Genomic DNA, 27,873 nt, shown 5'->3' on the forward strand with positions numbered 1-27,873 from the left:
CTCTTGAAAACAATCACTTTTATTCAATATTACCAGGCTAGGAGATAATTTTTTTTCAGATTTCATTTCAGAGTTGAATTTCACATCAGCCACTGAAAAATGATGAGCTTTTGAATCCCACAGCGCGAAAAAGAGAGATGTCTACAAAGGCCTATAAATATTTGACCTTAATCAAAATACCTCTCCATCTTTAATTTTCTTTCAAAACTCAGCCAACCAAAACAAGAAACGTTTAAGCCGAACCAAAACAAGACACTTTCAAGCCGAATTTTCCCCCCACACACCGTCTTTAAACAAACAACTTGTCTTGACAGGAAATCTATCATGTTCCCACTATTGTTCGTGACTAATCTCATTACCAGACATAGCAATCTGTTTTTGTGGATCAACGGTTTGTTTAGATACGAAAATCTTAATAGAGGAAACGTGCTGGATTGCATAAGGAAACTTGACTTTTAAAATGAAACGCCATAAGGAAAAGCCGAAATATTTTGTGATTATTTCCGTTTTTAAACTGATAGCTGCAAAATGTTGGAGAGAGAAAATATGATTCTTTTGGCAAAAATGGCAAAAAAGCGTGCAGAAATTGAAGCGTCAGTCCTCGATGGAAATTAAAATCATGTCACTGAGATGCCAGTTGGGTGCAAAGTCACATGTTGGGAGCGAAATTGATTTTACACGCGCGGGTTACAATTGTATTTATGAAACCACCCCTACAGTGGCATTTAAACGGAAGAATATAAATTTAACACGACGAAAGTGAATAACTTAAATATGAGCTGGGGTCTGCTACATTTTGGGAAAGGAGGTTATTTCATGGCTGGTGTCAACCATTTCCATTCACACTCTCATAGAGATCACAAACCTGTGAAGTCTTGCAAAAGAAAAATCAATTATAACAGCTTTGGATGGGAGTTAATTTTCTTGTGGTGAGTTTCGATCCCTTGAAATTCCTAGTTTACTGTGTCAGTCATTGAAAATATATCGTCTACATTCATTTCTGCATGTGCTTACTGGAGATGTTTGAATAATTTGTTTCACCAATCGCCAGAAGCTTTGTTCAGTTTTTTTTTTTTTTTTTAACATCGATCTTCTCTTTACCAATGTTTACACCTTAGAATAGCGTGTTCACCAGTTAAGTTTCTATTTCCTGTCACCATGACTAGACTTAAAACGTCTTTATCGTTATCGTGTAACTCCAGATTCAAGAGTTCAAGAGGATTTTATAAGCTGAATTTCCGCTGCTTTCCCCTTTAATCTTCTTAAGGCCTGGCTCCCTTGCCAAACAGCTGCAATAGTCAATGAATGAAGTAATAGTTGGAATGCTTAGGCACGTTCTTAGAAACTACACATAAGTAAAAAGGTATAACCCTCAACTTATGCCCAGATGCTCATTTGACATTAGTTCGTGGTTTAGTTTACCTGACTAGCCACAAGACGTACTTATGCAGCTCAATTCGTTATCTATGAAATGTGTTCACGCCCTAGCCTATCGAGCTGGCGTCCCAAAGGGAGCGCCAGAGTCAGAATGTTACACGCTCGCGATCGTACAGCGAGGCGCCGTGTATGATTTGGGCAACAGTAGACAGGGAGAGGAGGCGATGAGCATACCTTCCTCGCCCATCGTCAACTCCTTCAATAGAAATTCATCTCTCTTCCAAATCCTCTTCTACTTTTAAAATCCAATATGGCGGCCAATTTTCTCACGAAGAAATACTAAGCGATCTCGCACCTATGCTCGTTATTAATGACCTAAGTACTTTTTCAAGAAGGATGGCACAGGTAATTGGATGGATTGGAAACCACGCGAGAGAATTTCGTATCAGTTCTCTAAAGTTAAGCAAATTGATACAGAAGAGAAAGGAGAATGAATCTCTATCATCTCGTTTTCTTTTCCCTTGTCTCCGGCCTTGTCTCCCGTGTCTTCCAAATTGCCCTTGTGTCATTTAGATGGGGCCTGGTGACGAGTTCTGGGGAGGTCGCATCTCAGGTTTCAGTATATCCACTGACGCGGTGGGGTTTGCCAAACAAGCCAAACCATCTACAGCTAACACCACATCAATTTATTTTTGATAATTACTTTCCGTCATTATATTGAATTTGGTTACGCTTTAAGACGAAAAGGTTCATGCAGGTATCGACTGTCTATCTCAACTTAACGGAGAAAAAAGAAACGTCCCACGGAAGGCCCCTTATCATGCCTTTACCGGACACACAAAAAAATCGGTTTGAATATATTCTTGAGGTGACTTTGTCTTCTCAAAACCGAAATTATGTTGGCTTGATCTTTCAAATCGGCACGATTTTACGAGCATTTTAGCTCCTTTGCAAACCTTAACGTGTAACAGTCAGATACATATGTATTTGGTGTGTTAAGGTTGTTATAGAAGGATTGCAGACTAACATCTAACGTAACTGAGATTCGACATACTAGTTCATGAACAGAGTAACCATTCCGTTCCATTTTTCAGACTCCGCAATCCAATGTGGAGACAGCACAGCCAAACCTCGTCGGAAGCAGGTGTGCAATAACACCGCAGTGGTATCGCGATATAGTCAGGGCTAAATTCCCTTTCAAGTTTGCTTATTTATTATAAAGGAATGAAAATTCTTTCAGAAATTTCTACCCTACTACTTAAGTTACGTTCCTAGCTGATAAGATCTTTCGTTACTCGTGTTACATCTTTACCACGCAAATAAAACGCGATTTTCATGCATTCTGTCTAAAGAAGTCTGAAATTGATCGAACGAATGACAAAACTGACAACCATAGTCTACACGTGGGGTCTCTTTGTCTGAGAAACATGAAACTAAGTAGATTCCTTGGCAGTTTCGTGATAAACGCTATCGGAAACGATCCTAATCTGTCGCACTCCCGGATAAGGAGGATAATTATTAATTACTTGCATTGAGCGCAACCTTATTATTGTCGACTTTCAATTCCCTTCCAACGACGATAAAAAGGTTACTTAGAACTTCGCGTTTGAATATCACAAATTCAGTAGAATCATTTACCGCTGTTTCGCCTGAGGCCGGTGAACTGATGGGCTGCTTTAAAGGCACTTGGCAGGTCATTCGTCTTTGGCCTCAATTCTTCAATTTTTCCGTTCGCGATCTATTCTAGTCCCTAACCACCCCTGTTTAGTTTAGTTTCTTCTTTTGCGTTTGTCTAATCCAGCAAAATATTAATGTTGTCATCATAATTATTCTATTACTGCACCGGTTGACCATCTTTGAGCCCGTGTTATCTCTTAGGAAGCCTGTCAACAACAAGTTGCTAAATGTTACCCGCGGTTCAAACTATCCTCCCCCAAGACCCCTATCACTCAGTGTTCAAGATTTTAGTGGTTCAAAGGAGAGGAGTTTTTTTGCGTGAAGTCGACTCAAGTGGCCTCATCAATAACAGGCTAAACTTGTTTTCCAGTCGTTTTCGGACTGTTCCTTATGCCTTCAAATACCACTGGGACTTCCCTCTTTCGGGCAATCTATATTTTACCAATCTCTCTTACAAAGCTATGTTATTTGTCAACCTTCTCTCTTCTTTTTCCTTGACCCCACGTTGTCTGGTCTGGAATTGCGATGAAAATCGTATGACCCGCTTCCTCCCTAGATCTTGCTTGTTCATAACCACCATTTCAATTACTAACATCATTGTCATTGTCATTTGTCAGGTTTTATTCTATCCGGAAGGAATTATTTTTTTAAGCTTTTTAAAAAAAAAAAAAAAACCAGCAACATTAATAACCGCAAAACGAACAAGCGGACATAAGACGAGTAAACGTCAATACGAACAGAGAAACAAATGCAATTAACAAAAAAATCTACAGACATCCTATTGAGTTGTAATAAGACAAAATTAATTTGAATGACTAATTTAATAATTCAATAATTTTAATAACTAATTTAATAAGGTCATAATTTTAATAACTCATTTTAACAACTATTTTAAATGACGATTTTTAATGATAATCTTAATAACTTGTTACAGTTAGTTCGAACGAGACTGCTTCTCCTTTGTTTTAATTAAATTTACTCATTTTTTTTTTCATTTCAAAAGTTTTGGCGCTTTCCCCCATCCCTTGAAAAATCTACTCATTAGATGAATAGGTTCCTACGCCGAAATTACTCCGCCTCAATCTTCATTCACTTCATCGTTATCATAAAAAAGAAATGTTTGAAAAGGGGCAAGACAAATTAGTTTACTTTTAGCCATGAATGAAATAATCCTGAACGTTGGTACAAATTCCAAAATTAGCACCAGTTTGACGTTTTTTCTGGTCTAACTTCAGTTATATATATGGAAAAAGTTGAATGATGTCATTCACCAGCAATTTAAAGGTCATCATCACCATAAATTAATTTCATGTGTGCGTTGAAAATTGCTTAACATTATACTTGAACATTAGAAAAAAAACATCATCAACGGGAGATAACATCACCATAATTGAGACAGTTTTGCGTAGAAAGTTTTTGATAGTTTTCTTAAAGGTCGTTTTTCCAGGCCGGTTATCATAGATCTCGTGAACGTCTCTAATCCAGAGCCTAATTTATCCTACTGACTAATTTTCATTACCACTTACACCACATACAAACTGATCCGGCAAGCTGTGCATTCCCTTTAGTCTTTGCGTGTTTGAGTTTCGTGGTGTGTGGTAAGGTTTTCGCTTATCTTTATAAAACATTTCTTGGTTGAAATTCAGCCAAAAGTGGTAACTGTTCATAATTATGACCAAAGAAAAATGAAGACATTTTCTGCGTGAGTCTCGAGAATTGATTGGCCATGATAAAATTTGTTTGTCTAAATTATTCAGTAACAATTTAGTGGTGGAGACAGAAGTCATGTGAAACACATCAATAAATTCAAACATCCTCTTCGATGGTTTATAATAAAGAAACGAAGAATAAGCAAGATGTCTGCTGTTTGTATGTTAAATCGTCGAATGAAGGAAATATTGTATTCACTATGATTTCATTTAAGCTTAAAAGCTACATCCCACGGTGTTATCGGAGAATCGAATCATTTCGATCGCGTAAGGCGCGCATGACAACCACAAAGGGGAAAAAAAAAGTTTGAAATCCAGTCGATATGCTGATCGGTTTTGCACATACTTATGTCCTATGTTATACAAGAGCTTTTAGCTCCAATTCTTCCCAAAGAGTCCAACTTATAAAAATTTAAAGCAGTTCCGGTGCAGTGGTGAGTGGATTTTCACCTTTAATAGTGGCTCCTCATAAGGTCACTAAATTATTTGGTAAAGGTAGTGTGAGTTGCGTCAGCGTAAGTTCTCATGAGGCATTATGGAATAATTGTCTCGATCGTTCTTCGACAAATATATAGTTGTACGCTTGTGATCAACGAGTATGCATGTTTTTGTCATGGGAAATGGGGGGGGGGGGACGGGGCTCGTATCATTCGACAAACTGCTGATCAAAATCTTGTTGTAGCTTTTTTAGGAAGAAGGTTTTGCACGAAACAAAACAATCTGCCATAAAAGATGTATATTATGAGCCATCGAACCTGTAATACGAGGTTTTTTTTCTTTCGCTTGGTCAAATACAACTAACGTCTTTTTGTTTGCGTGTACTTTGCTGTGAGACGTGTTTCCTCTCATTTTTATTATTATTATCATTTTTTTTTTGCTATTTTTACGGCTCAACTCTCTATTTTTGCAAACGTTCAGTCCATGATCAATTTATTCTCAATCTTATTCATTTCAAATGTTTTTTCTAAAATTTAGAAAGCACTAAGAAGAGAAAGATTACGGTTCTTATTGTTATCACATATGCGGCTAAATTAAACTAGAAGTCCGTTTCTTTGGTAAATGCACTCTTCGTTGTTTTCCTCGATGAAAAATCTTCCCTGAGTCTGTTTTAACGAAAGAAATTTGTCGCAAGAGTCGTAAACACTTTTTAAGAGAAATCTTCTCGGGAGGGAATTTTCATGGCTTAACTGACTTCCCTTCTTTTCTCGCTTGCGTGAAAGGTCAGAGATTATTTTTGCCCAGGAAGAGATATATGAGAAAGGAAACAAAGATTACAGATAAAATTTTGTTTGCGTAGCTTAAATGGTTTTTCTTCATTGATCTAATCACATGACCCGACAACAATCTAAGCCTTAGGATCACCGCATTCTTGAACGATCTTAAAATTCCATAAATTTTGGTACACTTTGAGATAGGTTTTTTTACATCATTTTATGATTAAAGTCCTACTTAAGTGAAACACTGAAACTGGTTTTGAAATAAAACATTTCTTCCGACTATCTCCTATTTTGGTGTAACACATTTGTACTAGATTTCTCAGCAGCTGCCACTGACAGCAGTAATTAACAAGTTCATAATCAAGCTGTTAACGAACTCTATAATAGACTATGCTATAATTATATTTTCTAGCGTCTAAAGGACATCCGGAAAGAAAGCTATTTCCTCACAAAAATTTTTTTTTGATAGCAAAATCTCTACGAGCAACTGATTCGTGATGCATTTAAAACGGTTAAATAAGTGTTCATTTAATATTTGTCTTGGGGATATGCCATCTTTTTCTATGAAAGTCGGTTCATTTTCCCCTTTTCGTGTGATGACTTCCCCGACAGCCGCATTCTCGCTGAGGAACGAAACATACCCGCATTTCATAAATAACATCGGTACTAATTGGATGAAGACAACGTGACAACTTAATTGAAAGTGATCATTGATCTTGAAGGGGTACGACGCTAATGTGGCACTGTTTATCATATGCTGGACTGGAATGGTTCTGCATCCTCAAGTTATTGTACAGTTGGTTAAAAACCGTTTACAATGATTAGCGCTTAAAGCGAGATCATGAAAGATCTTGATCAGCCAGAGGTGATAAAAGTATAACTATTTGTGGAAATGATTTCTGCAAGAACTGGACTTTGATTGCAACACTTTTCGACCAGTTTTAATCAGGTCCATTGGGATCGCCATAAAGGACTCATCAAACGTTACGAAAAACTTGATTGTGACATTTTCAACCGGAAAATATCTCAGTCTAGATCACGTTTTTGAAGGAGAGTCACATGTAAGATTTGTGCTATGGAGCATAAACTTCTATTTCATTTTGCAAGTGTTGCTTGTAATTGGATGAAAGCATCTGTTTAAGTGTTTACTATGCTATACAAAGTAGTTCCAACATTGAATGACTTTGAAGATGAGGTTCCAATGTATCACCACTCAAAAGAAAACTAGTGAGAGGTATTTTCAGTTAGTATCATGGTTGAAATTTAATTTCAATGAATTGCAATCCAGCATAGTTTGCGCCTTTGCAAATATTGACTAAGTTAATCAGGTCAGCCGGAAAGCGACTTATTATCTCAAAACTGTTTCGCGCGTACGACATCCAAAATTTGATTAAAACGCTGCGCCATTACAACCTCACGCTTATATATCACGATGAAAGTTTATGAGGTAAATTTTCGCGATATTTTTACGGAAAAAATTATGTATCAAGGGCTTCAAAAAACTGGTTTACTGTCACTGCAAAATACAGGGTTTTTGGGTAAAAGAGCTAAAACATGCAAAATAAGCCATGAATTGTTGGCATGATTACTGGAGATGGATTAGGGTTTGAGAAATTAAGAAGGATTGTGAGGTTAGTTCTGTATCAGGCTAAACGATCTGACATCTAATGACAGCGGTTTTACTGGGACAGATAAAAGGAAGCTTCAAGTCAGGCACTCAACGTTGACCAATGAAATTTGGGTAGGATTTCTAAACGATTGTTTTACTCCTAAAGCGCTCCCAATTACTGTGGTGATGAAGAATAATTATTGGATGTTTGAAATCCATGGCTCTAATGGAAAGTATGGTAACATGTTGTCCCATCAGAAAGGGGATAATCGAAATAAATTGCAATCGCTGAATGAATTTGTGATATTTAAAAGCGTGAATTGGTTTGAAAATAATGAAACTTAATTAGATTAACATGCTAATGTTTCAAACACAAGAGAAATTTAAAGGACCATAATTCTTTCCAAAGATATTTGAATTAAAAGTTTCACTATTTGAGGATCATCCTACAAAAGTCGTTGAGCTGCTGAATAACATTATTGTTAATCGCAGGCACGAGGTTACAAGTTTATGTTAAATCGATGATGGTAAATATCACTTAAAATATCATAGCTAAATATTTTGTGTCCCATTACAGAGCGCTAAAAGTATCATTTGTAGTTACCAAACAACACAAATAAATCACCCATCTTAGCGTTTTAATCGAAACTGTAATTGTTACTACACCTCAAACAATATGTACATCAATCGAAATAAAAAGCGTCAAAACCTTTAAGATCTACAACTCAAGATGTCTTGTTGCACAATCTTATAACATGTGAAGGAATAACTTACAACACTTTGCGACACATATTGAATGCCTAAATGGTAATCATTTAGACTACAAAAGAAGTAAATTCGTTTAAAAGAGTCTTGTAAAATAAGGCATTTCTCTGAAATGTTATTTGCAGAGTAAAGCGTTATCAATCACTGGCGGAAAAGAAGAACTTCAACATCCGCAGGGCCTCAGTCCAACCCTGTAATCTTTACTCATTGTGCATAAAATTAATGGATTTATAGCACTATTTGCATAAAGAAGGGAAAGACATGTTACCAAGCCAACGTTCACATCGGAAGTTCGCTCCATTCCCGTAAACTCCAAAACGAGTGCAAATGTTACATACGGTAGTAAACACAAGCTAAAGGCAAACACAATAACGATTAACATTTTAACGAGTTTTCGCTTCTGCTCGAGTCGCATGACTGTGATGGAGTTCTTGGCCGTATTGCGGTTATCATATATTATTCTTACTTTCCACAACGCCAAAACAACTCTGATATAACAGTACCCGATAAGAAACAGTGGAAATGTAGCCAGACACGCCGTTAGCACTTTGTGAATTATCCGTTCCATGTTACTCCTCCAGAAAGGAAAACAAACTTTTACGCCGTTTTCTATTTCGACAAGTTTAAGAATGAAAGACGTGGGAATCCCTACGACAAGATAGCTAAAGATCCAAATGAACAAAATGCAGATTTTTGCTTGTGTTTTCGTGAAACGCGCTTTGAACGGCGTAACAACTGCTCGGTAGCGATCCAAGGCGATTGCTGTCAAGGTCATGATGGAAACGGTCAAAAACACATCGCCAAATGGAAAGAAAATCTTACAAGCAAGTTCGCCAAACGGCCAAGATGCAAGTTCTTGCAACAGACCGACGGGTAAACTTAGAACCAGCACAGCCAGGTCGCTCAGGGCCAAGTTCGCAATAAAACAACTGCTTGTTGTCTTAGATGAACCCTGTTGAAGAACTCCGTATATCACAATGGAATTACCGAAGAATCCAACCATGAATATAATTGTGAAGATGACTAACTGTAGAATTGCATGAACTGGAAGACTGTCCGAGTAAAAACTCTCGGCGGGCATCTCTTCAGGAACAGAGTCATTCGATGAAATATGAAATTCATGCGCCATCGTCCTAATCAGTTGCCTGTTTGTTATTTGATTAAATCTTGTGAAGATACAATTTGGTCCACACAATTGCGCCAAATACACCTCTAAAAGCTTAACAACGAACTTCTCGCCAGTAAAGACTGACTATTTCATTGCAGGCAGTGGTTATAGGCATTTACAGGAATGCTTAAATTTATCAGTCGCTGCAATCGGCGCCTCCGCTGTCACAGCTAAAATTTCCCTCAACTCGGGTAATTAAACAACTCGTCTCAAGCCGCCGTTATCAGATTGATCCAAACAGTCTACGACGAGGCGGAAATCGTGATTAAAGCCGAGCTCTCTTGAAGTACATACAGCACACCTTTAAGATTTAAGACTAAATTTAGTCAGAAACACCTCGTGGGCCAAGTTTGTTCGACAGTGAGTCAGTAGATACGCAGTTGACATTAATCACTGGCTTGTATCGACAATGAAGACTGCCAGAAATGTTTACATTACACAATAGTATTTTTCTTGAAATCCGACGCCTGGCTGTGTCTTTCTGCGATTCCGGGCCTGTTTTTTTACATTTTAATTCCTGGCTGTTGCAAACAATTCACACATCTTAACGTAATTATTTTCCACTTGGATTTTGTCATGCGAAAGGGCGCCTCGAATTTCGCTCGTGCGCAGTTGGTTACAAGTGTGCTCTCTCCATTAAAAGGATTCCTCTTTTAATCTTCATTGTTAAATCGCTTATTTTTGGCGAAATCGTACAGTTTTAGGGACTCTTGAAAGCTTCACTCTATCACACGCTTCCGACATGTCGGGAAGACACATTGGCTCCAATATTCCCGATGATAAAATGTTACTGATAACGAAGAAAAATAGCCGGAAATGCTCCTTTTGTTTCGTATCAGTCGGAATCACGCAATCCCTGTTCCCATGGATTCTTTCGGTGTAAATGCGCAATTTTTTGGAGGATTATCCTTGCATAACATCAGCTTTTGATTTAAATCAACAAGTATTTTCTTCGTTAAAGGCTGTTAACACGCCTTTTTTTATTCCAAAACTCGACCGAATCCAACTCAATGGGAACTAAAGGTTTGCTCCATTTTTCGACACTTATGAAATTTCACACCTCGAGGACATTTGGGTCATGGCGACAGACAAAGGTAGTTGAGTTTACCGCTAGAAATTTGATCTTGAACACGTTTTTTTCTTCTTCTTTTAGATGGTAATCCAAGGCTTGAAACGGCTACAGACAAACTTTCGCCTTCGAGCGAAACAGCGAATGTACAAAGCATTGATCCATATCGGTAATTCGGCTTAAGCTGGCGTCTCCATGACTAGAGTACCTTGAACGTCCCCGCATTAAAATTAATTTTCCATTCGTCAAACACCGCAATAATAAAAGACTCATTCACGGTACATCCATTGAATTAAAATTCCAATAATGCCCACAAAGAATTAATAAAATACGGCTCCTCGTAATCGGAGAATATCTTGTTCTCCAAGCACGAAGTTGTTTTTCATTATTCTTGTAAATCCTAGTAAAAATCCTGTTTCCCAAACGCTCATATTTATTCGCCGAAACTTCCTATTGCGTGACATATTATTATTGATCTGAAGAACACAGCGAAATGAAAACTTTCAATTTTTGGTCATTTCTAATTTTCTTACTGTCGGAAATGTCTCAAACACAGAGGTTAGATTTTCAAAATTCTTGTAAGATTTTAATGTAGACAATATTACAAGACTGACCTAGTGTACAGCTTTAAAGTGATTTATTACAGTGGAATGATGCGAACTGCAATAACTAATTACATAAAATTGGTTCCTTCTTTTAATTAGCAATTATTCACTGAGGAAGAGGTTAATATTAGTGGATATTTACCAAGCCGCGAAGCGGTGATGTCTGCGATGTCCACAACTTTCAACGACGGACACTGAGGTAAATTAAAGTATACCACACACAAACAATAAACGAACAATCTTTTTTCTTTTTTTATGTCGATATACTGTAAAATGGTCGGAAACCATTGACGAACGATTTTCTCTCTTCGGTTGCTCACAGGTGAACAGTTGCTCGCTGATCATTTTCGAAGTTGCTTTTAAGTGTGCGCGAAAAACACTACATGTATTCAACTGTGTCACGCCATATACTAATTGACGACATTAATACATTTCTTATCGATATTACGTTTTTTTGAAACAAAGATTAATATATAATTTTTTTGAAGCAATTTCGTTTCTTTGTGTTAATTTATTTCAGAATTAATTATCCAAATGTCTGGTTTTCATATGCTCGCCCCGATCTACGGTTTCATGAGATTGTTTGAGTTTTCCAGACCTTACACGACGCGATCCTTTTTTTCAGTTTGGATCATGTGGAAACCAGGTGATCGCCCGGGTCGTTAGAGAACGTTTGGCCTGGTTTCCATATAATTGTCCCGATCGTTTGAGCATTACTTGGGACGACCAAATCTGTGCCAGGCCTTCCGTTTACGGAGATGAACGAAACAGAGCATGCTAAAGCTGGAAAACGAGTTAACGTGCAGCAGTTACGGTTGTGATGCCCCTTTCCGCGGGTGCCATTTCTTGAGCACTCTGCACCTTTTTGCTCATCTCCACTAACTGAGAGCCTGAAACCTGCTTGGACGATCAAGGGAAACCCCAGAATCTCTAACTATGACTAGGTGGTACTGGAAAGCGATTAGATTTTACGCAGAAGGAAGGACTGTAGCCTGTTAGTTTAGCGAATTTTCTGGGGTTTTTGATCGCTCAATAAACATGGAACCATCACACTTGATGTTCCGCCGCTCAAAACCTGACATTCAACTTCTTATCATGCAGGCATTTGAAGAGTGAAGTGGCAGGACTATCAAGGAAGAACACTTTGGAACGTGCCGGAGCTCCTAATGTAAAAACGTTTCGTGTTCACACTCGGTACTCGCCAGAGTATTAGGTTTCAGCAGCGGCGCAAGATGGTTTCATGCTTACCTACTCGGTACCTCACAAAGAATACCTTCAGACTCACATCTGGTAATTCATCATGGAGTTACGAATGACAGTTTTTATGACACATAAGTTTCATGTTGAATTTATAAAGCGGGCCTGTGAGAAATGAGCGGCTAGTAGTTATCGGCCGTAGTTGATCTTTTTCCAGTGTATAAGATGCACTGATGTATAAATTAAGCTTGATGACACTTTATGAATAACTACAGAGCGTGCATTCTCTTCCAAGAGCAAATGGTAACTTTTATACAGCATTAGGTTGTGGCTAGCTAGGTTGAACCTGTTGTAAATCTAAGCCTTTTACATAAGCATGTTCGATTAGTCAGCGGTAACCTGCGGGTCCACCTCCTTTCCTATGATCAGCTAGCGCCAGTATCTCACCGTCCTTCTCTCTGTAGACGAGTTGAACCACTCCAACGATTTGGAAAGGAGTTCCTGAGTAATTTAAATAAACAAGTGAATAAACAGATAGACGAATTAACAAATTCAGTCAAACCAGTAGTAGGGGCACCGTATTAAACGGTCGCCCTGTATTTAGTGGTCAGTTGTCAAAGTTCCTAATTTATTTTCCGCTAATCATATGATTTTTACCTCTATTTAGTGGTCACCTCTGTTAAGCGGTCGCGGTCACCCTTAAGTAAGTCCTAACAGCCTGTTTTTACTATTTTCCAGATGGTCACTGAAGGTGGAACCATTCCAATGTTACTAAGAATAATCTTTCATTTGTATGAAGCGGTTAACCTGTAGTAATGGTGACCGCCTCACACAGGTTCAACTGTAAGTAAATTATCGAATGAATGAGAGTTAAATGAATGAGCAACAGGAAGATATACTAGTCCATAGGGTATGTATAACAATCCCCTTTGCGCATTGGAGTCCATGTGTATGATTACCCTTTGCTCACCATCTCATACCCAGGCCTCCTCTCCCGCAACTGCTGATACAGCCACTGCTGCAGTAATACGTTTGTGCGTATACGCATGACAAGATGTTAGGACTGATTTTGAATTTTGAAAGGTTTTCGCGAGGCTGGGGAGTTTAGAGGTTTAGTCAAGAGTGACGAATGTCTTGTCGGCACGGCGTGAGTGCTGTGGAACGTTCAAATGCAATTTAACACAAGACTTTCAAATCCGTTTTTTTGAAATAAATTTATATTTTCGTTTAGTTTATATTCCTGTTTAAAGACATTTATAGCTCTGGTAAAAGCAAAAAATGACCTCTTTTGGTACAGCTTTTGTTGATAATCGAACCACCGTTGTTAGACAAAACGCACAACACCTTGTTCTCCAGACTTTCAGCCGCCTCTCAACAATGGCGCCGTCGCTTCTAGTGACGTGTGCATAGAAAGTTTTTCCTGGTTTTAAGAACATTAACATTAAAAAAGCATAAATTCACGGTGGTCAAAAATTGGAAACAAATTAAAAGCTCAGACTTGTTCAACCTCTTAACACACCCTCTCGGGAACTGAAATAAATGTTTCTCTAAGTCGACTTCTCAGTTTTCGACTCGTCGTGAATTTAAAAATGCGTGCAGCTGCGATATGTTGATTGTTTTTTGGGGACGAGAAAATCACGTTTAATGTAAAGAAATAACCATGAAATATAGGTTAAGCAAGATAGAGAATCATCCAAATGTAACTAAAGAATAAATGTTAAAATACTTGAAAGGGTGGAGGATGAAGAAGATTAAAGTTCAAGAATTGCAAATCACAGTGGGAAAAACATTTAAAAACTGTGACAGCGCGGTAGACACTCCTTGTCTGGTTGTATTTGTAGCCAATCTGATCTGGTTAAAATTGAAATGGCTTTATACCAGTTTAGGCGAGTTTCTAGTTTCATTTAGTCAGTTTAATGAGGTTATCTTAACTTCATCGGTTGACAGATTTTATGTGATCGAAACGACAAAGTGAGTAAGAAAAGTAACTGTCCAAATGGAAACTAGAGTTATCCAAAATGATCCAAAATGGCTCAGTATGGAGCAGTTTGTCATGGGTTTTAAATGGCAATTGAAACATTGAAACACCGACCGTGATTTAACTTTCATTCGCAGCTGATCTGATCTCGTTAACTCGCGAGATGCTTTATTCAAAAAAAATCCGGCGCACAGTCTTTTGTTAAGTGATTAACGAAGTTATCTTAAATCCATTGGTAAACTAAAATTGTTAACAGGATATTTTTTTGAAGCCACGGAAGACTATAAGAAAATGTCCACAAGTCATTTTCGTTTTTTCCTGGAGACTTAATACCAATGAAACGGATGAGTGAGGTAGAAAACTAGGAACTGAAATTATTCAAGAATGATTCAGAATGGTTAAGGACGATGCAGGGCGTCACGGGTTTACAATGACAATTGAAACACCAAAACCTAACCCTGATTTAGCTTTCATTCACAGCTGATCTGATCTTATTAACTCGCGAGATGCTTTGTTCAAGAGAAATCCGGTCTGTAAGGCGGATACAGCCTTCTCCTCGATCATGAATCCATTGTTCCATTTTAGATAATACAATTATTTGAACACTGCGCTCTACATGATTGCTCGTTGCTTATGGTACAAATGATCTGTCAAAGTTCAGATGCTCAACTGATGTCATAAAAAAAAAAATTTTCAAGTTCTTTGTTTCTTTAACATGACGCACTATTTTAAATCATCGCAAGATTTTTCCTGATTAAGTAAGAGTACGACTCGAAAAAAGAATGGATCGAAAGCTGTTTAAGAGCTAACAGACCAAAATCATCCTGGTCTTAATTATTATCTATGAGAATATTTATCTTTGCACAACTGTAGACGCAGGATAAGACTAAACAGTGAAAAACAGTGGCGTATATTGAACTAATTAAATCATCTGAATAAAACCAGCTCAGACTAATAAATCTTCCGTTTCCTTTCCCTCAGTGGAATCAACTTTCGTCCCTAATTGGCTATCTCAATTGGGAATTGGTTGAAATTTCCATTGCCCTGTAATTTATACTTTACTGGCGTTGCGAAATTCATTCATACCAAATAGTGAGGTATGATCTAATCATTTATCAGGAATCAAATTTCTTATTGAAAGAATAATTTATGTCATTGAACTGAACATATTCTTTAGTCAACATTAAAGAGGACGGAGAGATGAATAGATGTCAGCTGGCCACGAGTATCATGTGTATCGTACCTAGAACTCTTTTTCCTGACTTACAGAAGTTAGTTTATATTTGGGTATAGCTTTTCTTAGAATTGTAAGATAAATTGGTATCTGATGTATCGGTTATACTGTATATGGGTAAAAATTAGATATTTCAGGATTATAAAGTCCTTTTTCCTTAGTCAGATAAAGCCTGATTCCTTTAAATCATTGGTTTTGCATTTGGTTGTCCTTGAACAGAGGGGACATCAGCCCTTAATGACAAGTGCTAAGGGAGGAGCGGGGAATCTTAAAAGTGATGTGAGTTAGGAAGTAGATAGTAACCCTGGCTTTTAGTGGTGGCTGGGAGAGAAGACGGAGGGGGGAGAGGGATCATGAAATCTTCCACCGTCAATATGGTGGTTCAGAAAAAGCACCATATACTTTACGGGTGGGGACACTTAAATTCTCTGTTGTCGCGACAAAAATCCTCCACACCCCCCCTCTCTCCCCACTCAGGCGATAAAAAAATTACCGGTCCCCTACTATCAGTGTTACCGTGAGTGTTACCGTGAGCCAGCTGTGATTCGTTTACACTGTACAATCGAGGATCAAAAGTCGTAAAATTGTCTTTCCTTTTCGCTCCTACCTGTAATTTTTACGGTGTCGTTTGTAATTTTATGTCCAAAGCGTTTAAGCTCGTCAATGTACTGTTTGGGAAAGTCTTTTTCGACTAGGACCAGATTCGGAAACAGTTGGCTGTGGAGACGAGACTTCGACACAGCGTCTCGTAAACTCTCTCCAAACCAAAAATGGTTCATCAGAACCTATGATAGCAAAGAAATAGGATACATGTATTCAGTTTTCTTTTCCCTAACATGCATGCTTGAGCCTTTAAATCGGAGCCCTGCCCGGAGCAAAAGACCATTTCGCTCACCTCACAATTAAAGATGAAATGCTTAGTGTATTTGTGTATTTTAAGATGTTCCTGGAGAAGCGGGGGCTTAAGAAACGACTCTCCGTTAAAGTGAGAAATAAACTTAGTTCTCCAGAGACAAGTCTGTCAGGTTGTCCCGTTCTTGCCTTTCACGCTCCAAAAATTGAAATCAAAGTCAAAGAAGAGGAGAAGAAGGAGGAAATTGCTAGAAATACTTAACACAAAGAAACAAGCAAACGAATAAAGAAAACAAAGTATTTTAGCACTCAAGCTTGCAGCGTAATAATTATAAATGAAAGATTGATATTCACTCACTTGTGCTAAAGCTGTTGCGATGTATTTTCCTCCGGCGGCTCCAAAAACCATTTTCACGTCCCCTGCTTCATCTAAGATGATGGAGGGTGAAGCAAGAGACACGGGTCTTTTGTAAGGTTTAAGTTCGTCAATGGCCAATTTAAATTCCTTTAATCTCACATTCTCGTAAGTGTCCAGCAGCTGATCATTGTAAATTATCCCGAGCTTAGGACTTCTAAGTTTTGCTCCGAAACTGTAATTTAAAGCAATAACCTTGTTTTAATCACTGAATAGCTTCTGAGTTAGCGCTGTGTTAGTACAGAAATCTCGTGGCACGAGAAATTTGTGGTTGCTATGTTCCGCAGATTGGTACCTTCTTTTCTACATGGAATAAATATTATTCTAGCTCGAGCGCAGTAGTTAACAGAGCAGACATTGGTTTCATACCCGGATTTAACCCCACAGACTTGTTAGTTACATCTAAATTTAAAAGTATAATTCCTATTTGAGCTCGACTTGGGAGAGCGCATACTATTCCTGTCGTTGACAGTCCCACGGATTTTATGATTTCCCACGGATGTCAATCCGCAGCCAAATCGCCATCTTAGACTGACTGACACACATGGCATCGATATCATGTGCTGGGTAAGTGAAGTCCCGCGAGTTGACTCGCCTCGTTCAGGATGCCTGGGTAGATTTTTTGCAACCATTAAATTGAACGAAATGGTCACTTCAAATCAGAACTGCGAGCCACGCCACTGATCAATGTTTGTAGGTTTAATTATACACGGGAGTTTTTTTAGGCCGAGACAAAAACGTTAATTCCCTAAGGTTCTTAATGGGGGCAACCGTTAGCCGTAAAACGTCCAGAAACTTCAGCCGTTGGGCGTAAAAATTGACAAAAAAGTCCCAAAACTGAAAAGTTAAGCGTAAAAATTTTTCCTCTCGAAAATGTGTCATTTGTGTCATTTTGGGTCAACGGTAACCGTAAAATGGCCAAAATATGAACTGTTGGCCGTAAAAGCCATCACCTATTGAGACCCTCTGGCTAAGCCAGATCAAACGCACCTCAACAACACTTGATTGCTATGGGTAATTATTTGACGTTACAAAGTCTCTTAGTGTAAGACTCGGAGCAGGGAAGAATTGGTTTCCGGTGAGTCTTTCGTTAAATTAATTAACTCACTATTTATTGATTGAAGTTGTCAAGGAAACAGCATTTCCTTCTGCATCGAGAACAGACACGTGAGTCGTGCCATCTGTGATGTCGGTATTGTAGTTGATTGGTCCATAATAATCAAAAGAATGTGTCTCGCCGTTTATTAATCTGCGTATCTGCTCGCTTCTCTCCGGATCCAACATTTCCTTCACAACCTGAGACAGGGGAAAAATAGGCCTGGTCGTGTTACTGCGCCAGAGTATAAATAAGCTTTAACGTGTACATGTGGCTACCGCATCAAAGAGAAAATATAGTTACTGCGAAAGAGTACATATGGTAAATTTGCCTCGATGTGTAAATGTAAAAATACATAGGCCTGCAATCTGTTGATCAGGTGCACTAAGATGTAAATGGTCTCCTATGGTGAATATGACTCGATGAATTTACGTGATTGCTGCGTTGGTGTGTAAATTTTGATTGGTCAACTAAAAAACTACAGGTCCGCGATGTGCAGGTATGCTACGCTAGGATGTAACAGTTCTGTAATGTGTAAGTGAGCAAACAGCTTTTCTTCACCTAATCAATAGATAAAGTCATGAGGTTTTATATAAACCTAAATATTAACAATCTTGCACATTCAGGATCTGAAAAGTTGACTGCACGTCAATAACAAATCCGTAACGACATTGAAACACATCGATTCTTTTACAAAATCTGATGTCTCACCTCTTTCACGTCTTCATCAAAGACAGGATCTGTAAGATAGGTCTGTTTAGCTGCCACGAAGTTGAATGCTTCGATCATGCGGTGATACGTCAAAACAGGATGATGCTTCATATCATTTGCACTAAAATTGAAGCCTGAAAAAAGAAAGATCATTTAGTTTGTTGATAACCTATGGCGTGAAACCTAAAAAATATATTTTAAATAAAACTTTGTTTGGCCGATGAGATGAAATCATTAACATTACATATGGAGTCACCGTGATCTCTGGGAACATTACTCAAAGTAGGACGGCTTTCTACAGGAGTCAAGCTTGGAAAATCATAGTAGCTCAAGTCATCGTCACTTTTTGGCTTATCGTTACCTTGCAAAATAACTGATATACTTTAAAAATTGGCGGAGATTGAGATAGCTGGGGGAAACAGACAGAGCGGAATGCAATTAGCTACTCTGTAAGGCTATTAAACTTGAAAGAGAGCGCTTGCCTTTGAGAATATTCAAAATGTTGATTAATGCGGCACCACCTGCAGGGGGTGGAACGGTCAAAAGTTTATATCCTTTGACCCCAGGGAGAGAAACCTCCAACGGTTTAACTTCAGTAGCTCTGTAATCTTTCAGGTCCGTCAGGGAAATACAGGAGCCGATGGATCTGACATCTTTGACGATCTGCCAAGAAAATAGTCCTCACTCTTCTTAAATAAACTCAGTCACAGCATAAAAAATAAACTTTTAACCCTCCGAGAGATCAATCAAGGAACTGAGTCTTCTCAGTTTTTACACAATTCTCTCGAGGCAATTTTTTGATCACTTTCTTCATTAGACATCCCACAAGAATGTAGAAGTAGAACGCTAGAGAATATACCAGATATACAAAGAAAAAAATTGTTAAGTGCCGAACAGATCAAAGCCTAATATGGATGTGGCGGGAGGCCGTTGCATAACAAAATTCCACAACCATAATATGAAAGAATAATTTTTGATGATTTATCTAAATATTCAACATTTACAGACTGCAAAATTATGACTTTAGACCTGTCGTTACCTTCTTAGCCATTTTACCAGTGTAGAAGAGATCGGCTCCTGAGTCTGCAATTTTACGAAGAGTTTTTCCATATTTTGTTCTCTTGATGACGTCTCCTTCTTTAATTTTTCGACCGTTTTTCCTGAATAACTCTCTGCAAAGAAAGCAAATTAACTATACTACAGGCGTTTGTAAGTAGCTAAACTCTAATCGAGTGAGGTACAATTTACTTGAAAGCTAGAGATTGGAGAATATTGCCGCGCTCCTCCTTACACTACTCTAAAGGCCTTGATATGGGCATACAACAGTCACTTTCGTTGGGAAAAGCATGACTGCTTTTTGACCTAATCTGATTTCGAGTAACCAACTTTCAAATAGACTTAAAACATCTTGTTTTCTGAAACTCACAGGGAAAATTCACTGAAAGGTGCAATGTTTCCTTATCGTTCGATCCCTTCGTGGGGAAGATAACTGACTTAAGAGAAAACGATAATCGCGGAGATGCCACGATATCTCGTTCGGTTCAAACGAGATATCACCAGGCAGTAGCGATATCTCCTTGGATTCGATTGGATGTTAGCGATATATCGCGCGGCGGAAACGATAATGCGCAGCTGTTAAAACAATAGCCTTGCGATATTCCGCCAGAAATACCGTTCCTACTAAGATATTGTGTAAAAATCGACGATAACTCACGGCTTGCAATTTCCACGATAACGTCCTCTATTATTGTTTTCCGACTTAAGCAAAGTACTGTGTTACCATGTGCAGGACGCAACTCCCCTTTCAGTTTTGGCATTTGCTTTAGACTTCATTGATCTTCACCTATTTACTATCTTTTTTTTTCACCTTAAAACGTAATTGTCCTTTAAAGTCTCGTATCTGTGACCTTAATTGAAATAAAAAGCGTAAAAACAACATCCTGTCCCAACTTTCTCATTTTGAAGCGGCATTATGAGTCAAGCTCCTCTGGATTTAGCTTCTTATAAAAGACTTAATTGAACGCCAAAATTTGAGTTTACATTTCCATCTTTTTGGCCATTTTCGACACACGTTTTTAGAATAATTCCTTATGCGTAGAAGAAAACTTGCGGAAAACTCGCTACAGTGGTATAAAAGTCGGTTAAACGTCGGTAAGTTATGTTACCTCAATCCAAAGTCGTGCGTAACATTCAGCCAGTTAATTCGCACGGCATTCACGAGTGCGTGATTTGCCGGAAAGCCATTCGTTGCTATTTCGATAGCTGGTTGAAAAAGTTTTCTCCAAGGCAGTCGGCCGTACTTCTTCCAAGCCATTTCAAATCCACGAAGCTCGCCAGGCACGCCGATAAATTCTCCTTCGCCTGCTATATTTTTTTTCCTTTCTGACAAAGTGGAAATGATGTGGTTTCAGTGAGCTTCTTGAGGTTATTGAAGCCCTTTCTCGCCGTGAACAAGTTTTGTAAGTGTTAAATGTAAGGGGGAGGGAGGTGAGTAGCAGAGAACAGTGAAGGTGGAAGGTGTCCTAACTTAAACTGGTGCCCAGACTCTACTTGCATCATCACCGCTGGGATTCTGGGATTTAGCGTGAATGCCTTAAGGCAAGCCATAATGGACAAAAGTGAAATTCTGACAACTAATCGAGAATTTTTTTTGTCGAGTCGAGATTTTTTTGTCGAGTAGTAAATTTTTTATTGAGTCGAGAATACCCAACATGCCATGAAGTCATTTGCCGCCAAAATGATTAAATAATATGGCGGTCTGCAGATCTGTAGCTTACGTAGCTTTTGTATACATCGTTGTCGTTCTTCAGCGTTTTCTTTGGTTTTCGCCTATTTCCAAGGCTCTCAGAGACCTCCATTTTTCACTTGAAGAGATTTATCAGGTCTATGGATGATCACCTTCTCAGTGGGTTTCCACAGTTTGTGACTGGTAGCAATATCATCTCTTTGGATAGGATACAGATATCTTTTCATGCTAATGACAGTGCTCTACGATACCCAGTGGCACATACTTGTGGTCCTCTTCTCGTCATACCATCAACCTATCAGTCTTACAATGAGTTTTCATAAGAGTATAGTAATATATTCCGTCAAGCTTGATCTTTCAGCATTGTTTAGGAGATATAGAAACATATTGTGCCCTTGTCAACGTTACTAAGCTACAGACTGCCATAAAGAAAATTTGTAGTATGTATTTATCATACAAGTTCCTTCTTTGCTTTTTGCAAAGAAGAGTTTTTTATGTATGATGAATATTTTTTGCCAAAAAGTGAGTTTTTGAAAGTTACTGTTGACATGTTTGGGGATTTTTGGTGAGATGCCTGAAGTTTAATGTTTATTACAGGCAACAAGGTCTTTGTTCTTGTGGATTATTCATAAAAAGTGTGCTGACAAAGCATGTTGCATGCCAAATATGAATTGTGCTGTCTTGCTTTCCTACCATTTCAAATTTATATATGAGTATTTTTGGTGGACATGGCGTTATCCTACACTTGCAAGAACCACTGTCCCTTCAATTTTGTGAATAGTTCTGTAACAATAAATCATTTCATTTATTGCTTTGAAATTAACTTTCTGTCGGGCAGCTCAGGGTCGAGTTGTTCAAATCAAGGTTAATGCTCATCAGGGTTGAATTTTAAGGCGGCCGAGAGGTTTGACGTAGGATTAGTGTTAACCTTGTTTTGAACAACTCAGCCAAGAACTTGTTTCTAGTAGTGTGGGTAGTTTTTAATGTACAGCCTGTGGAGAATTTTTTCTCCCTTCCATAACCCCTTCCCACCCCTTGTCCAAAGACTGTATGTCTTTTGTTCAAGTCATGCTTGCAAATGAAGAATGTGTTCAATATGCAGGCTAATGGTTTGCCCAACTGTCCCAATAATAAAAAGTAATTCTGATAAATACAACAATTTTTTAATAACCATTCAAGCTTCTTCGATTACCATACCTCGGCCTCAAGTCAGTCCCTTTCTGGTTCTAGGAAGCTTTTTTCCAATTCTCTACAATAAAATGGTTTATCACTATTATGTGAAAGGAAGGAAGTACTTATTGAGGTACAACCAGTCTATAAGACCATGCTAGTTTTATCTTTTAATAATTTTAATGTACCAATTAAACGATTTAAAAATATGAACTATTTTTATTTAATTTTTAAAAACAAAAATGTCTTCAAAACTAACTGAAAGAGCTCAAGTGATAATTACATTTCACTATACGAGAAGTTTTAATACTGATGTTACTTGGCCTGTTTATTTCAATGGAAATGAAAAAAACAGCTTTTTGAACCTTCATAACAATGATTGGTATAACTATACCATAAAATTGCTTATGGTAATACGAGAGAGGTTTTTCATGCTTATTGGCAAACTTTGAAACAAACAAGTCAACGCTCTTGTTGAACTGCTGCTGGTTATTAATCATTGAATCGGACATTACCTTGCATTACTTTACAATATTTTAAGTCGTATTATTTAATAGTCAATAATACAACTGTAAATGATTAGCAATGGCAAGGTAATGTTCAATTCTATGATTGCCATCATCTACCATGGATCAGACACTAGGCGTTTTATGTCATCTGCTTGATTGTCAGTCAGTTGAATGGCACTTTTAGGCACAGAAACATTTTTTTCTGTCTCGATACTGGCTACAGGCCCATGAGGATCAACACCATACAAGGAAATATTACCTTTATCGATGTCATCCACCTGGGGAGAACAAACGCAGAGTACCAAAGTGCCAGGGAGGACATGCTTGCCATAGTACGTTGACCATGGTGATTCCACCTGGGAAATAAACTCATCCAAAGATGCCATGAAGCTTCCTCTACTTAGCTCCTTCTGATCAATCATGAATCGAGCAACATTTACATTTTCAGCGCCCCTATCCCCTCTAACCCGTAATGGAATTCCAAATTCTTGTATTCCATCCATGAAGCATTGCAAGATTGTACCTGCTCGGTTGTTAGAGAAACACTTTATGTAAACTATTGCCCTACTATAACCGTCAATGCAGCCGTGCAAAGCAAACCTCCAGTGGATTAACTTGTGATCTGAGTCAATGTGCCATAGGTGATTTGGTTTTTTAAAATTGTACAGACGTCGTTGAATTGTACATCTGCGCCTTATGGTACGGTTCACAAGATCGATTCTTTGTAATGCTTCCCGGATTTTCCACCTCTGAACATAAATGTCGCGTGCTCTTAAAGCTCCTCGTACATACGTTTCAGCAGAGAAAGGTGTTATTCGTAAGATATCTCTTACATTTCAATCAAGTTCCTCTTCATTAACCTCATTGTAATCAAGAATACAAAATTGTATTCTTCTTCTGGACAGAGTCCCGGCACTAACACGTAAACTGACACTTTGCAATAGCTGCCCACTGCATGCCAGTGCTGCGAAGTACATCAATTTGTTCTGCTGTAATGTTGTATTTTGGTCTTCCTTATGAACTTCTTTCGCGGTAAGGTACACTAGGTAACTCAGCACTGACTTGAAAAGAAGCAGCAAGTTTATCCCTGTTGTGGTTTTGTAGCTCCCGCAAGGAGTGCGAAAGGTCGTCAATCAACACTTTTATCTCTAAAAATCCTTGAACTTTGGCGAAAACCAAAGAAAACGTGCGATTATTTCCACAAAGCCTTTCAACAAAGCCCAAATCGTATATGTATTCCATATTTCTGTCATCTCCGGGAGCTGTGCATTGTTCCATATGGGAAATAAAATCCTGTATGGACAACAGAAACCTCTCCAATTCCTCCACACTACCGTCAGCAACTTGAAGAACGACAGCGATGAATAAAAATGCTACGTAAGCTACAGATCTGCAGACCGCCATATTGTTTGATCATTTTGGCGGCAACTGACGGCATGGCATGTTGGGTATTCTCGACTCAATGAAAAAATTTTCGACTCGACAAACAAATCTCGACTCGAGGGAAAAAATCTCGACTGATTGTCGGAATTCGACTCGAAGAAATAATTCTCGACTCGACAAAAATAGTCTCGACACGAGGTAAAATTATCGTCTCGATGACAAGATTCTCGACTCCATGAAAAAATTCTCGACTCCATGAAAAAATTCTCGACTCCATGAAAAAATTCTCGACTCGAAAAAAAAATATTCTCGACTCGAAAAAAAGATTCTCGACTCGAGAAAAAAATTCTCGTCTTGAAAAAAAATCTCGACTCGACCACTTTAGTCCATTAAAGCTTGCCAAAAAAGGACAACGACCCACTTAATGATTTCTTACGCCAACCGCGGTGCTTAGCAGAAATTGCTACATGTCGCGGATGCAAATGCTGTGACTTTATTTGTATTTGTAGCAACAGATATGAATGAATTTGCTGTAGTGCCTGTTAATGCGACTTTTCGGATCACAAGCAAGTCAGCGAATCAGTTGCAGATATTTAATAGCATTAATTTTCAGAATTTAGCCCCCAGAAAGCCGTATTGGCGGGTGGGTCGCCGGCCTTAGATGCATATTTACCAGTGAGCTCTAATTTAAAGATTGAAGTGGATTAAAGTTATTCTTTACCTCTTTCTTTCCATTTTTTTTTAAGGTTTAGAAAGTCCTTCATCGTTTCAGCATTTTCGTGATGAGAAACCACCTCCCTAAAGTTGATTGCCGTAGTTTTCGCTGCAAAAAAATAGGAACCTCGAGACAAAAGCCATCGTGCTACATTAATTCTCCTCAGTTGGCAGAAAATGTTTGGTACTACAGATCCTCTTTCTAATGCGAGAGGATCACATAAACTCCGATTCCCTTCTTATGGCTCTTTTAGTGTCTCTTCTAAATTATCAAAAGCCTATCGGTGTGTGCTTACTAAGCTTACGAAGTTTTAGCTATTGCATGATATTCATGCGCGGCATCCTTATAAAACAGGTCTAACTTTTACAACTATTTTTTTTCTAGTTAGAGTAGGTCAGTTTGTTTTATCCCTTAAACAATTTAAGTCTTTAACTGAATGGAAATGTCATGTAAACACTAAGTTTTACTACTACTGCTACTACTACTAATACTACTGCCACTACTACTGCTACTACTATTACTACTACCACTACACTACTACACTACTACTTATGCTACTAGTACAACTACGACTGTTATTGGCAGATGCAATCGCAGCACTTTGATCATTGTTTACAGTAACTCACCCCTTTTCTTGTCATGAATGATCATGAAACCTCCACCTCCAATACCTGCTGAATGGGCATTCACTACACCCACACACAGAGCAGTTGCAATGGCTGCGTCCACGGCATTTCCATGATGATCTCGTAAAATTTCAGCTCCACGTTCTGAACAGTTTTTATAATCTGCTGCAACTGCTGCAGTTTTGAACTTGACAGGCTCGGAGTACTTTGGTAAAAGCGACCTAGACGGAAGCGAAAGTTTTAGTCAACGTCTTTTTAGATAGAAGATATTTCAAGCACCCTGCATTCGAATAGCTAATAAAAATATCAGAAACTTATAATATTTTGCTCATTCCATAAGATCCTTCCGTCGTCTGTGACTGGATTGAATGCGTCAAGTCTGAATATGCCTCTGGTAAAGCTGAGGACTGTCCAATGATTTCCTCCATTATAATCCACCCACTAACCATGCGATTCTATTAGCTTCTTTATGACACATGATGCAAAATCACGGGACAAGTATCATGCAATAACTCCCGTCTGCCTCGATATTTTTCATCCGGGTATTTCCGTCGATAAGAATCAAAGCCTGCGGAAAATAGTCAGCTCAAGAGTTTCACCTTTTCATTTCTATTATTTTGCATAGAAGAATAAAAAACTCGTTTCACAAAGTCCATTGATAATTTAATAAGAAAGTCGATCGCTCAGGCTGTTCCAGAGAGTAGAGATAAGTTACCTTTGCCCTCAAAGCTTCCCCTCTGTGCCAAATATTCAATTTTCGGACAATATCTCAGCCCCGGACATTGTCAACCGACACACCAGCCGCCTGAAGGGGTTTATTTACGAAAAGTTTAAGCTACACTTCCACATTCCCATCTCGTATTTATTTCAAGGAAGGAGAGACTTTTGTTATCATTTTAATACGTTAAGAACGACGTTCGAAAGATAATGACCAAAGTGACTTCTATTCAACAAGAGCTTTCCGCTTCTAAGACCGAAAAAATAATTGATCCTCCACGTATAAGGCTCTGTAAATTTTACTTTCCCTCCCCTCTCCCCCCTTCATCAGCAGTGAATTGGCATACAACTATCTATAGCAACACCTTTATACTCTGTTGGTGACAACTGATCCCCTCCCCTTCCCCCCTCGTTTCACAATTTACACCTTATACATTTTCCGTAGCAGTGTCAAGGCACTTCTCAAATCTACTTGTCCAAATGCCGATGTGCCGGACTATTTTTGAACAAGGAGTTTCAAAAAGAAGAAAGTTTTCAAGAACGACATTTTCTTTTCAAATGGCTTGACAAATAATTTTACGCAAATATGTTTGATGGGAAAAATATTTCTGACTAGCGGTGGTCTTGGCTAGATTTTAAGTATGCAACGTGTTCTTTGATAAGTGCAATAGCCGAGGGGAAATTGGTAGTGTAATTACGGTTAATTTAACTGTTCAAAGGAAAGGATACAACGAAAAGCCTATTCTGAAATAAATGATTATATATTTCAATGTTTGTCTATTACCTGCTCTGTTGCATGCCAGCTTTATTTCTGTGCTCCAGAGGCTCTATAATTTGTTTTCCAGTGCCAGTTGCGTCAGTAGTTCCCCCGAGGCAACACAATACGTTGAGAACAACCAGGCTTCGTTTCACAAAACACATCCTTCGAAAAATAACATTATTTTTAGCCCTGCACTCTGCCATTTGAATTGAAATTTGTTCAACTGAAAATCTGTGGGTTAAAACGCTTTTAAGATAATTTTAAACCCATATAATTTTTAGTTGGGAAGCTGACTTAAAATATCCTATTTGCTAGTAATGCGTCGTTATGATTTCTTTCTTAGCCCCGATTGAGGTTTGTGAGTTATTTGCTTTTAAAACCACAGTAATTCAATTAATTATTCAGCAAGATAATGGCCTTTTAACAAGAACAGGTTGACAATATTCATTTCATTTCATTAATTGAATCACATCCGCAATCGTGGAAAAACGCTTCGTTAAAACGGTCTAAGGCAACTACAATGTTAGACGTGGGAAATCGGGGCTTTCTCTCTCTCTTCATTTCCTCT

General features: G+C 38.3%; 2 protein-coding genes across 3 annotated transcripts; both read right to left on the reverse strand.

Moving 5' to 3' along the window:
• Positions 1 to 8,210: 8,210 nt before the first annotated feature.
• Positions 8,211 to 9,483, reverse strand: LOC113666154 (QRFP-like peptide receptor). The gene has a single exon (XM_089187126.1). The coding sequence runs from the start codon at positions 9,481 to 9,483 to the stop codon at positions 8,518 to 8,520; it is 966 nt and encodes a 321-aa protein (XP_089043252.1). The 3' UTR covers positions 8,211 to 8,517.
• LOC113666153 (glutathione hydrolase 1 proenzyme) lies at positions 8,211 to 27,700 on the reverse strand. Of its 2 annotated transcripts, none has more exons than XM_027181915.2 (11): positions 27,330 to 27,700; positions 25,829 to 26,049; positions 25,209 to 25,310; positions 20,845 to 21,061; positions 19,719 to 19,851; positions 19,162 to 19,342; positions 18,680 to 18,813; positions 17,981 to 18,168; positions 16,816 to 17,047; positions 16,213 to 16,390; positions 8,211 to 12,894 (listed from the first exon to the last, which is right to left on the reverse strand). In XM_027181915.2, the coding sequence occupies exons 1-11, from the start codon at positions 27,506 to 27,508 to the stop codon at positions 12,782 to 12,784; spliced, it is 1,878 nt and encodes a 625-aa protein (XP_027037716.2). In that variant the 5' UTR covers positions 27,509 to 27,700; the 3' UTR covers positions 8,211 to 12,781. The 2 variants fall into 2 exon arrangements, with proteins under 2 accessions (XP_027037716.2, XP_027037715.2); XM_027181914.2 differs by having other exon boundaries at positions 25,209 to 25,328; positions 27,330 to 27,652.
• Between the last annotated feature and the right edge of the window lie 173 nt (positions 27,701 to 27,873).

This window comes from Pocillopora damicornis, chromosome 11 (genome assembly GCF_964200805.1).
Source record: "Pocillopora damicornis chromosome 11, jaPocDami1.2, whole genome shotgun sequence".
Taxonomy (NCBI): domain Eukaryota; kingdom Metazoa; phylum Cnidaria; class Anthozoa; order Scleractinia; family Pocilloporidae; genus Pocillopora; species Pocillopora damicornis.

Coding starts and splice junctions, on each gene's coding strand:
- LOC113666154 (XM_089187126.1), bottom strand. CDS start 9,483: ATGGCGCATGAATTTCATATTTCATCGAATGACTCTGTTCCTGAAGAG.
- LOC113666153 (XM_027181914.2), bottom strand. CDS start 27,508: ATGGCAGAGTGCAGGGCTAAAAATAATGTTATTTTTCGAAGGATGTGT. Junction 18,169..18,679: donor TTGATGAAGACGTGAAAGAG/GTGAGACATCAG, acceptor CCCCTGTCTCAG/GTTGTGAAGGAAATGTTGGA. Junction 17,048..17,980: donor ACAACTTCAATCAATAAATA/GTGAGTTAATTA, acceptor TTTAAATTACAG/TTTCGGAGCAAAACTTAGAA.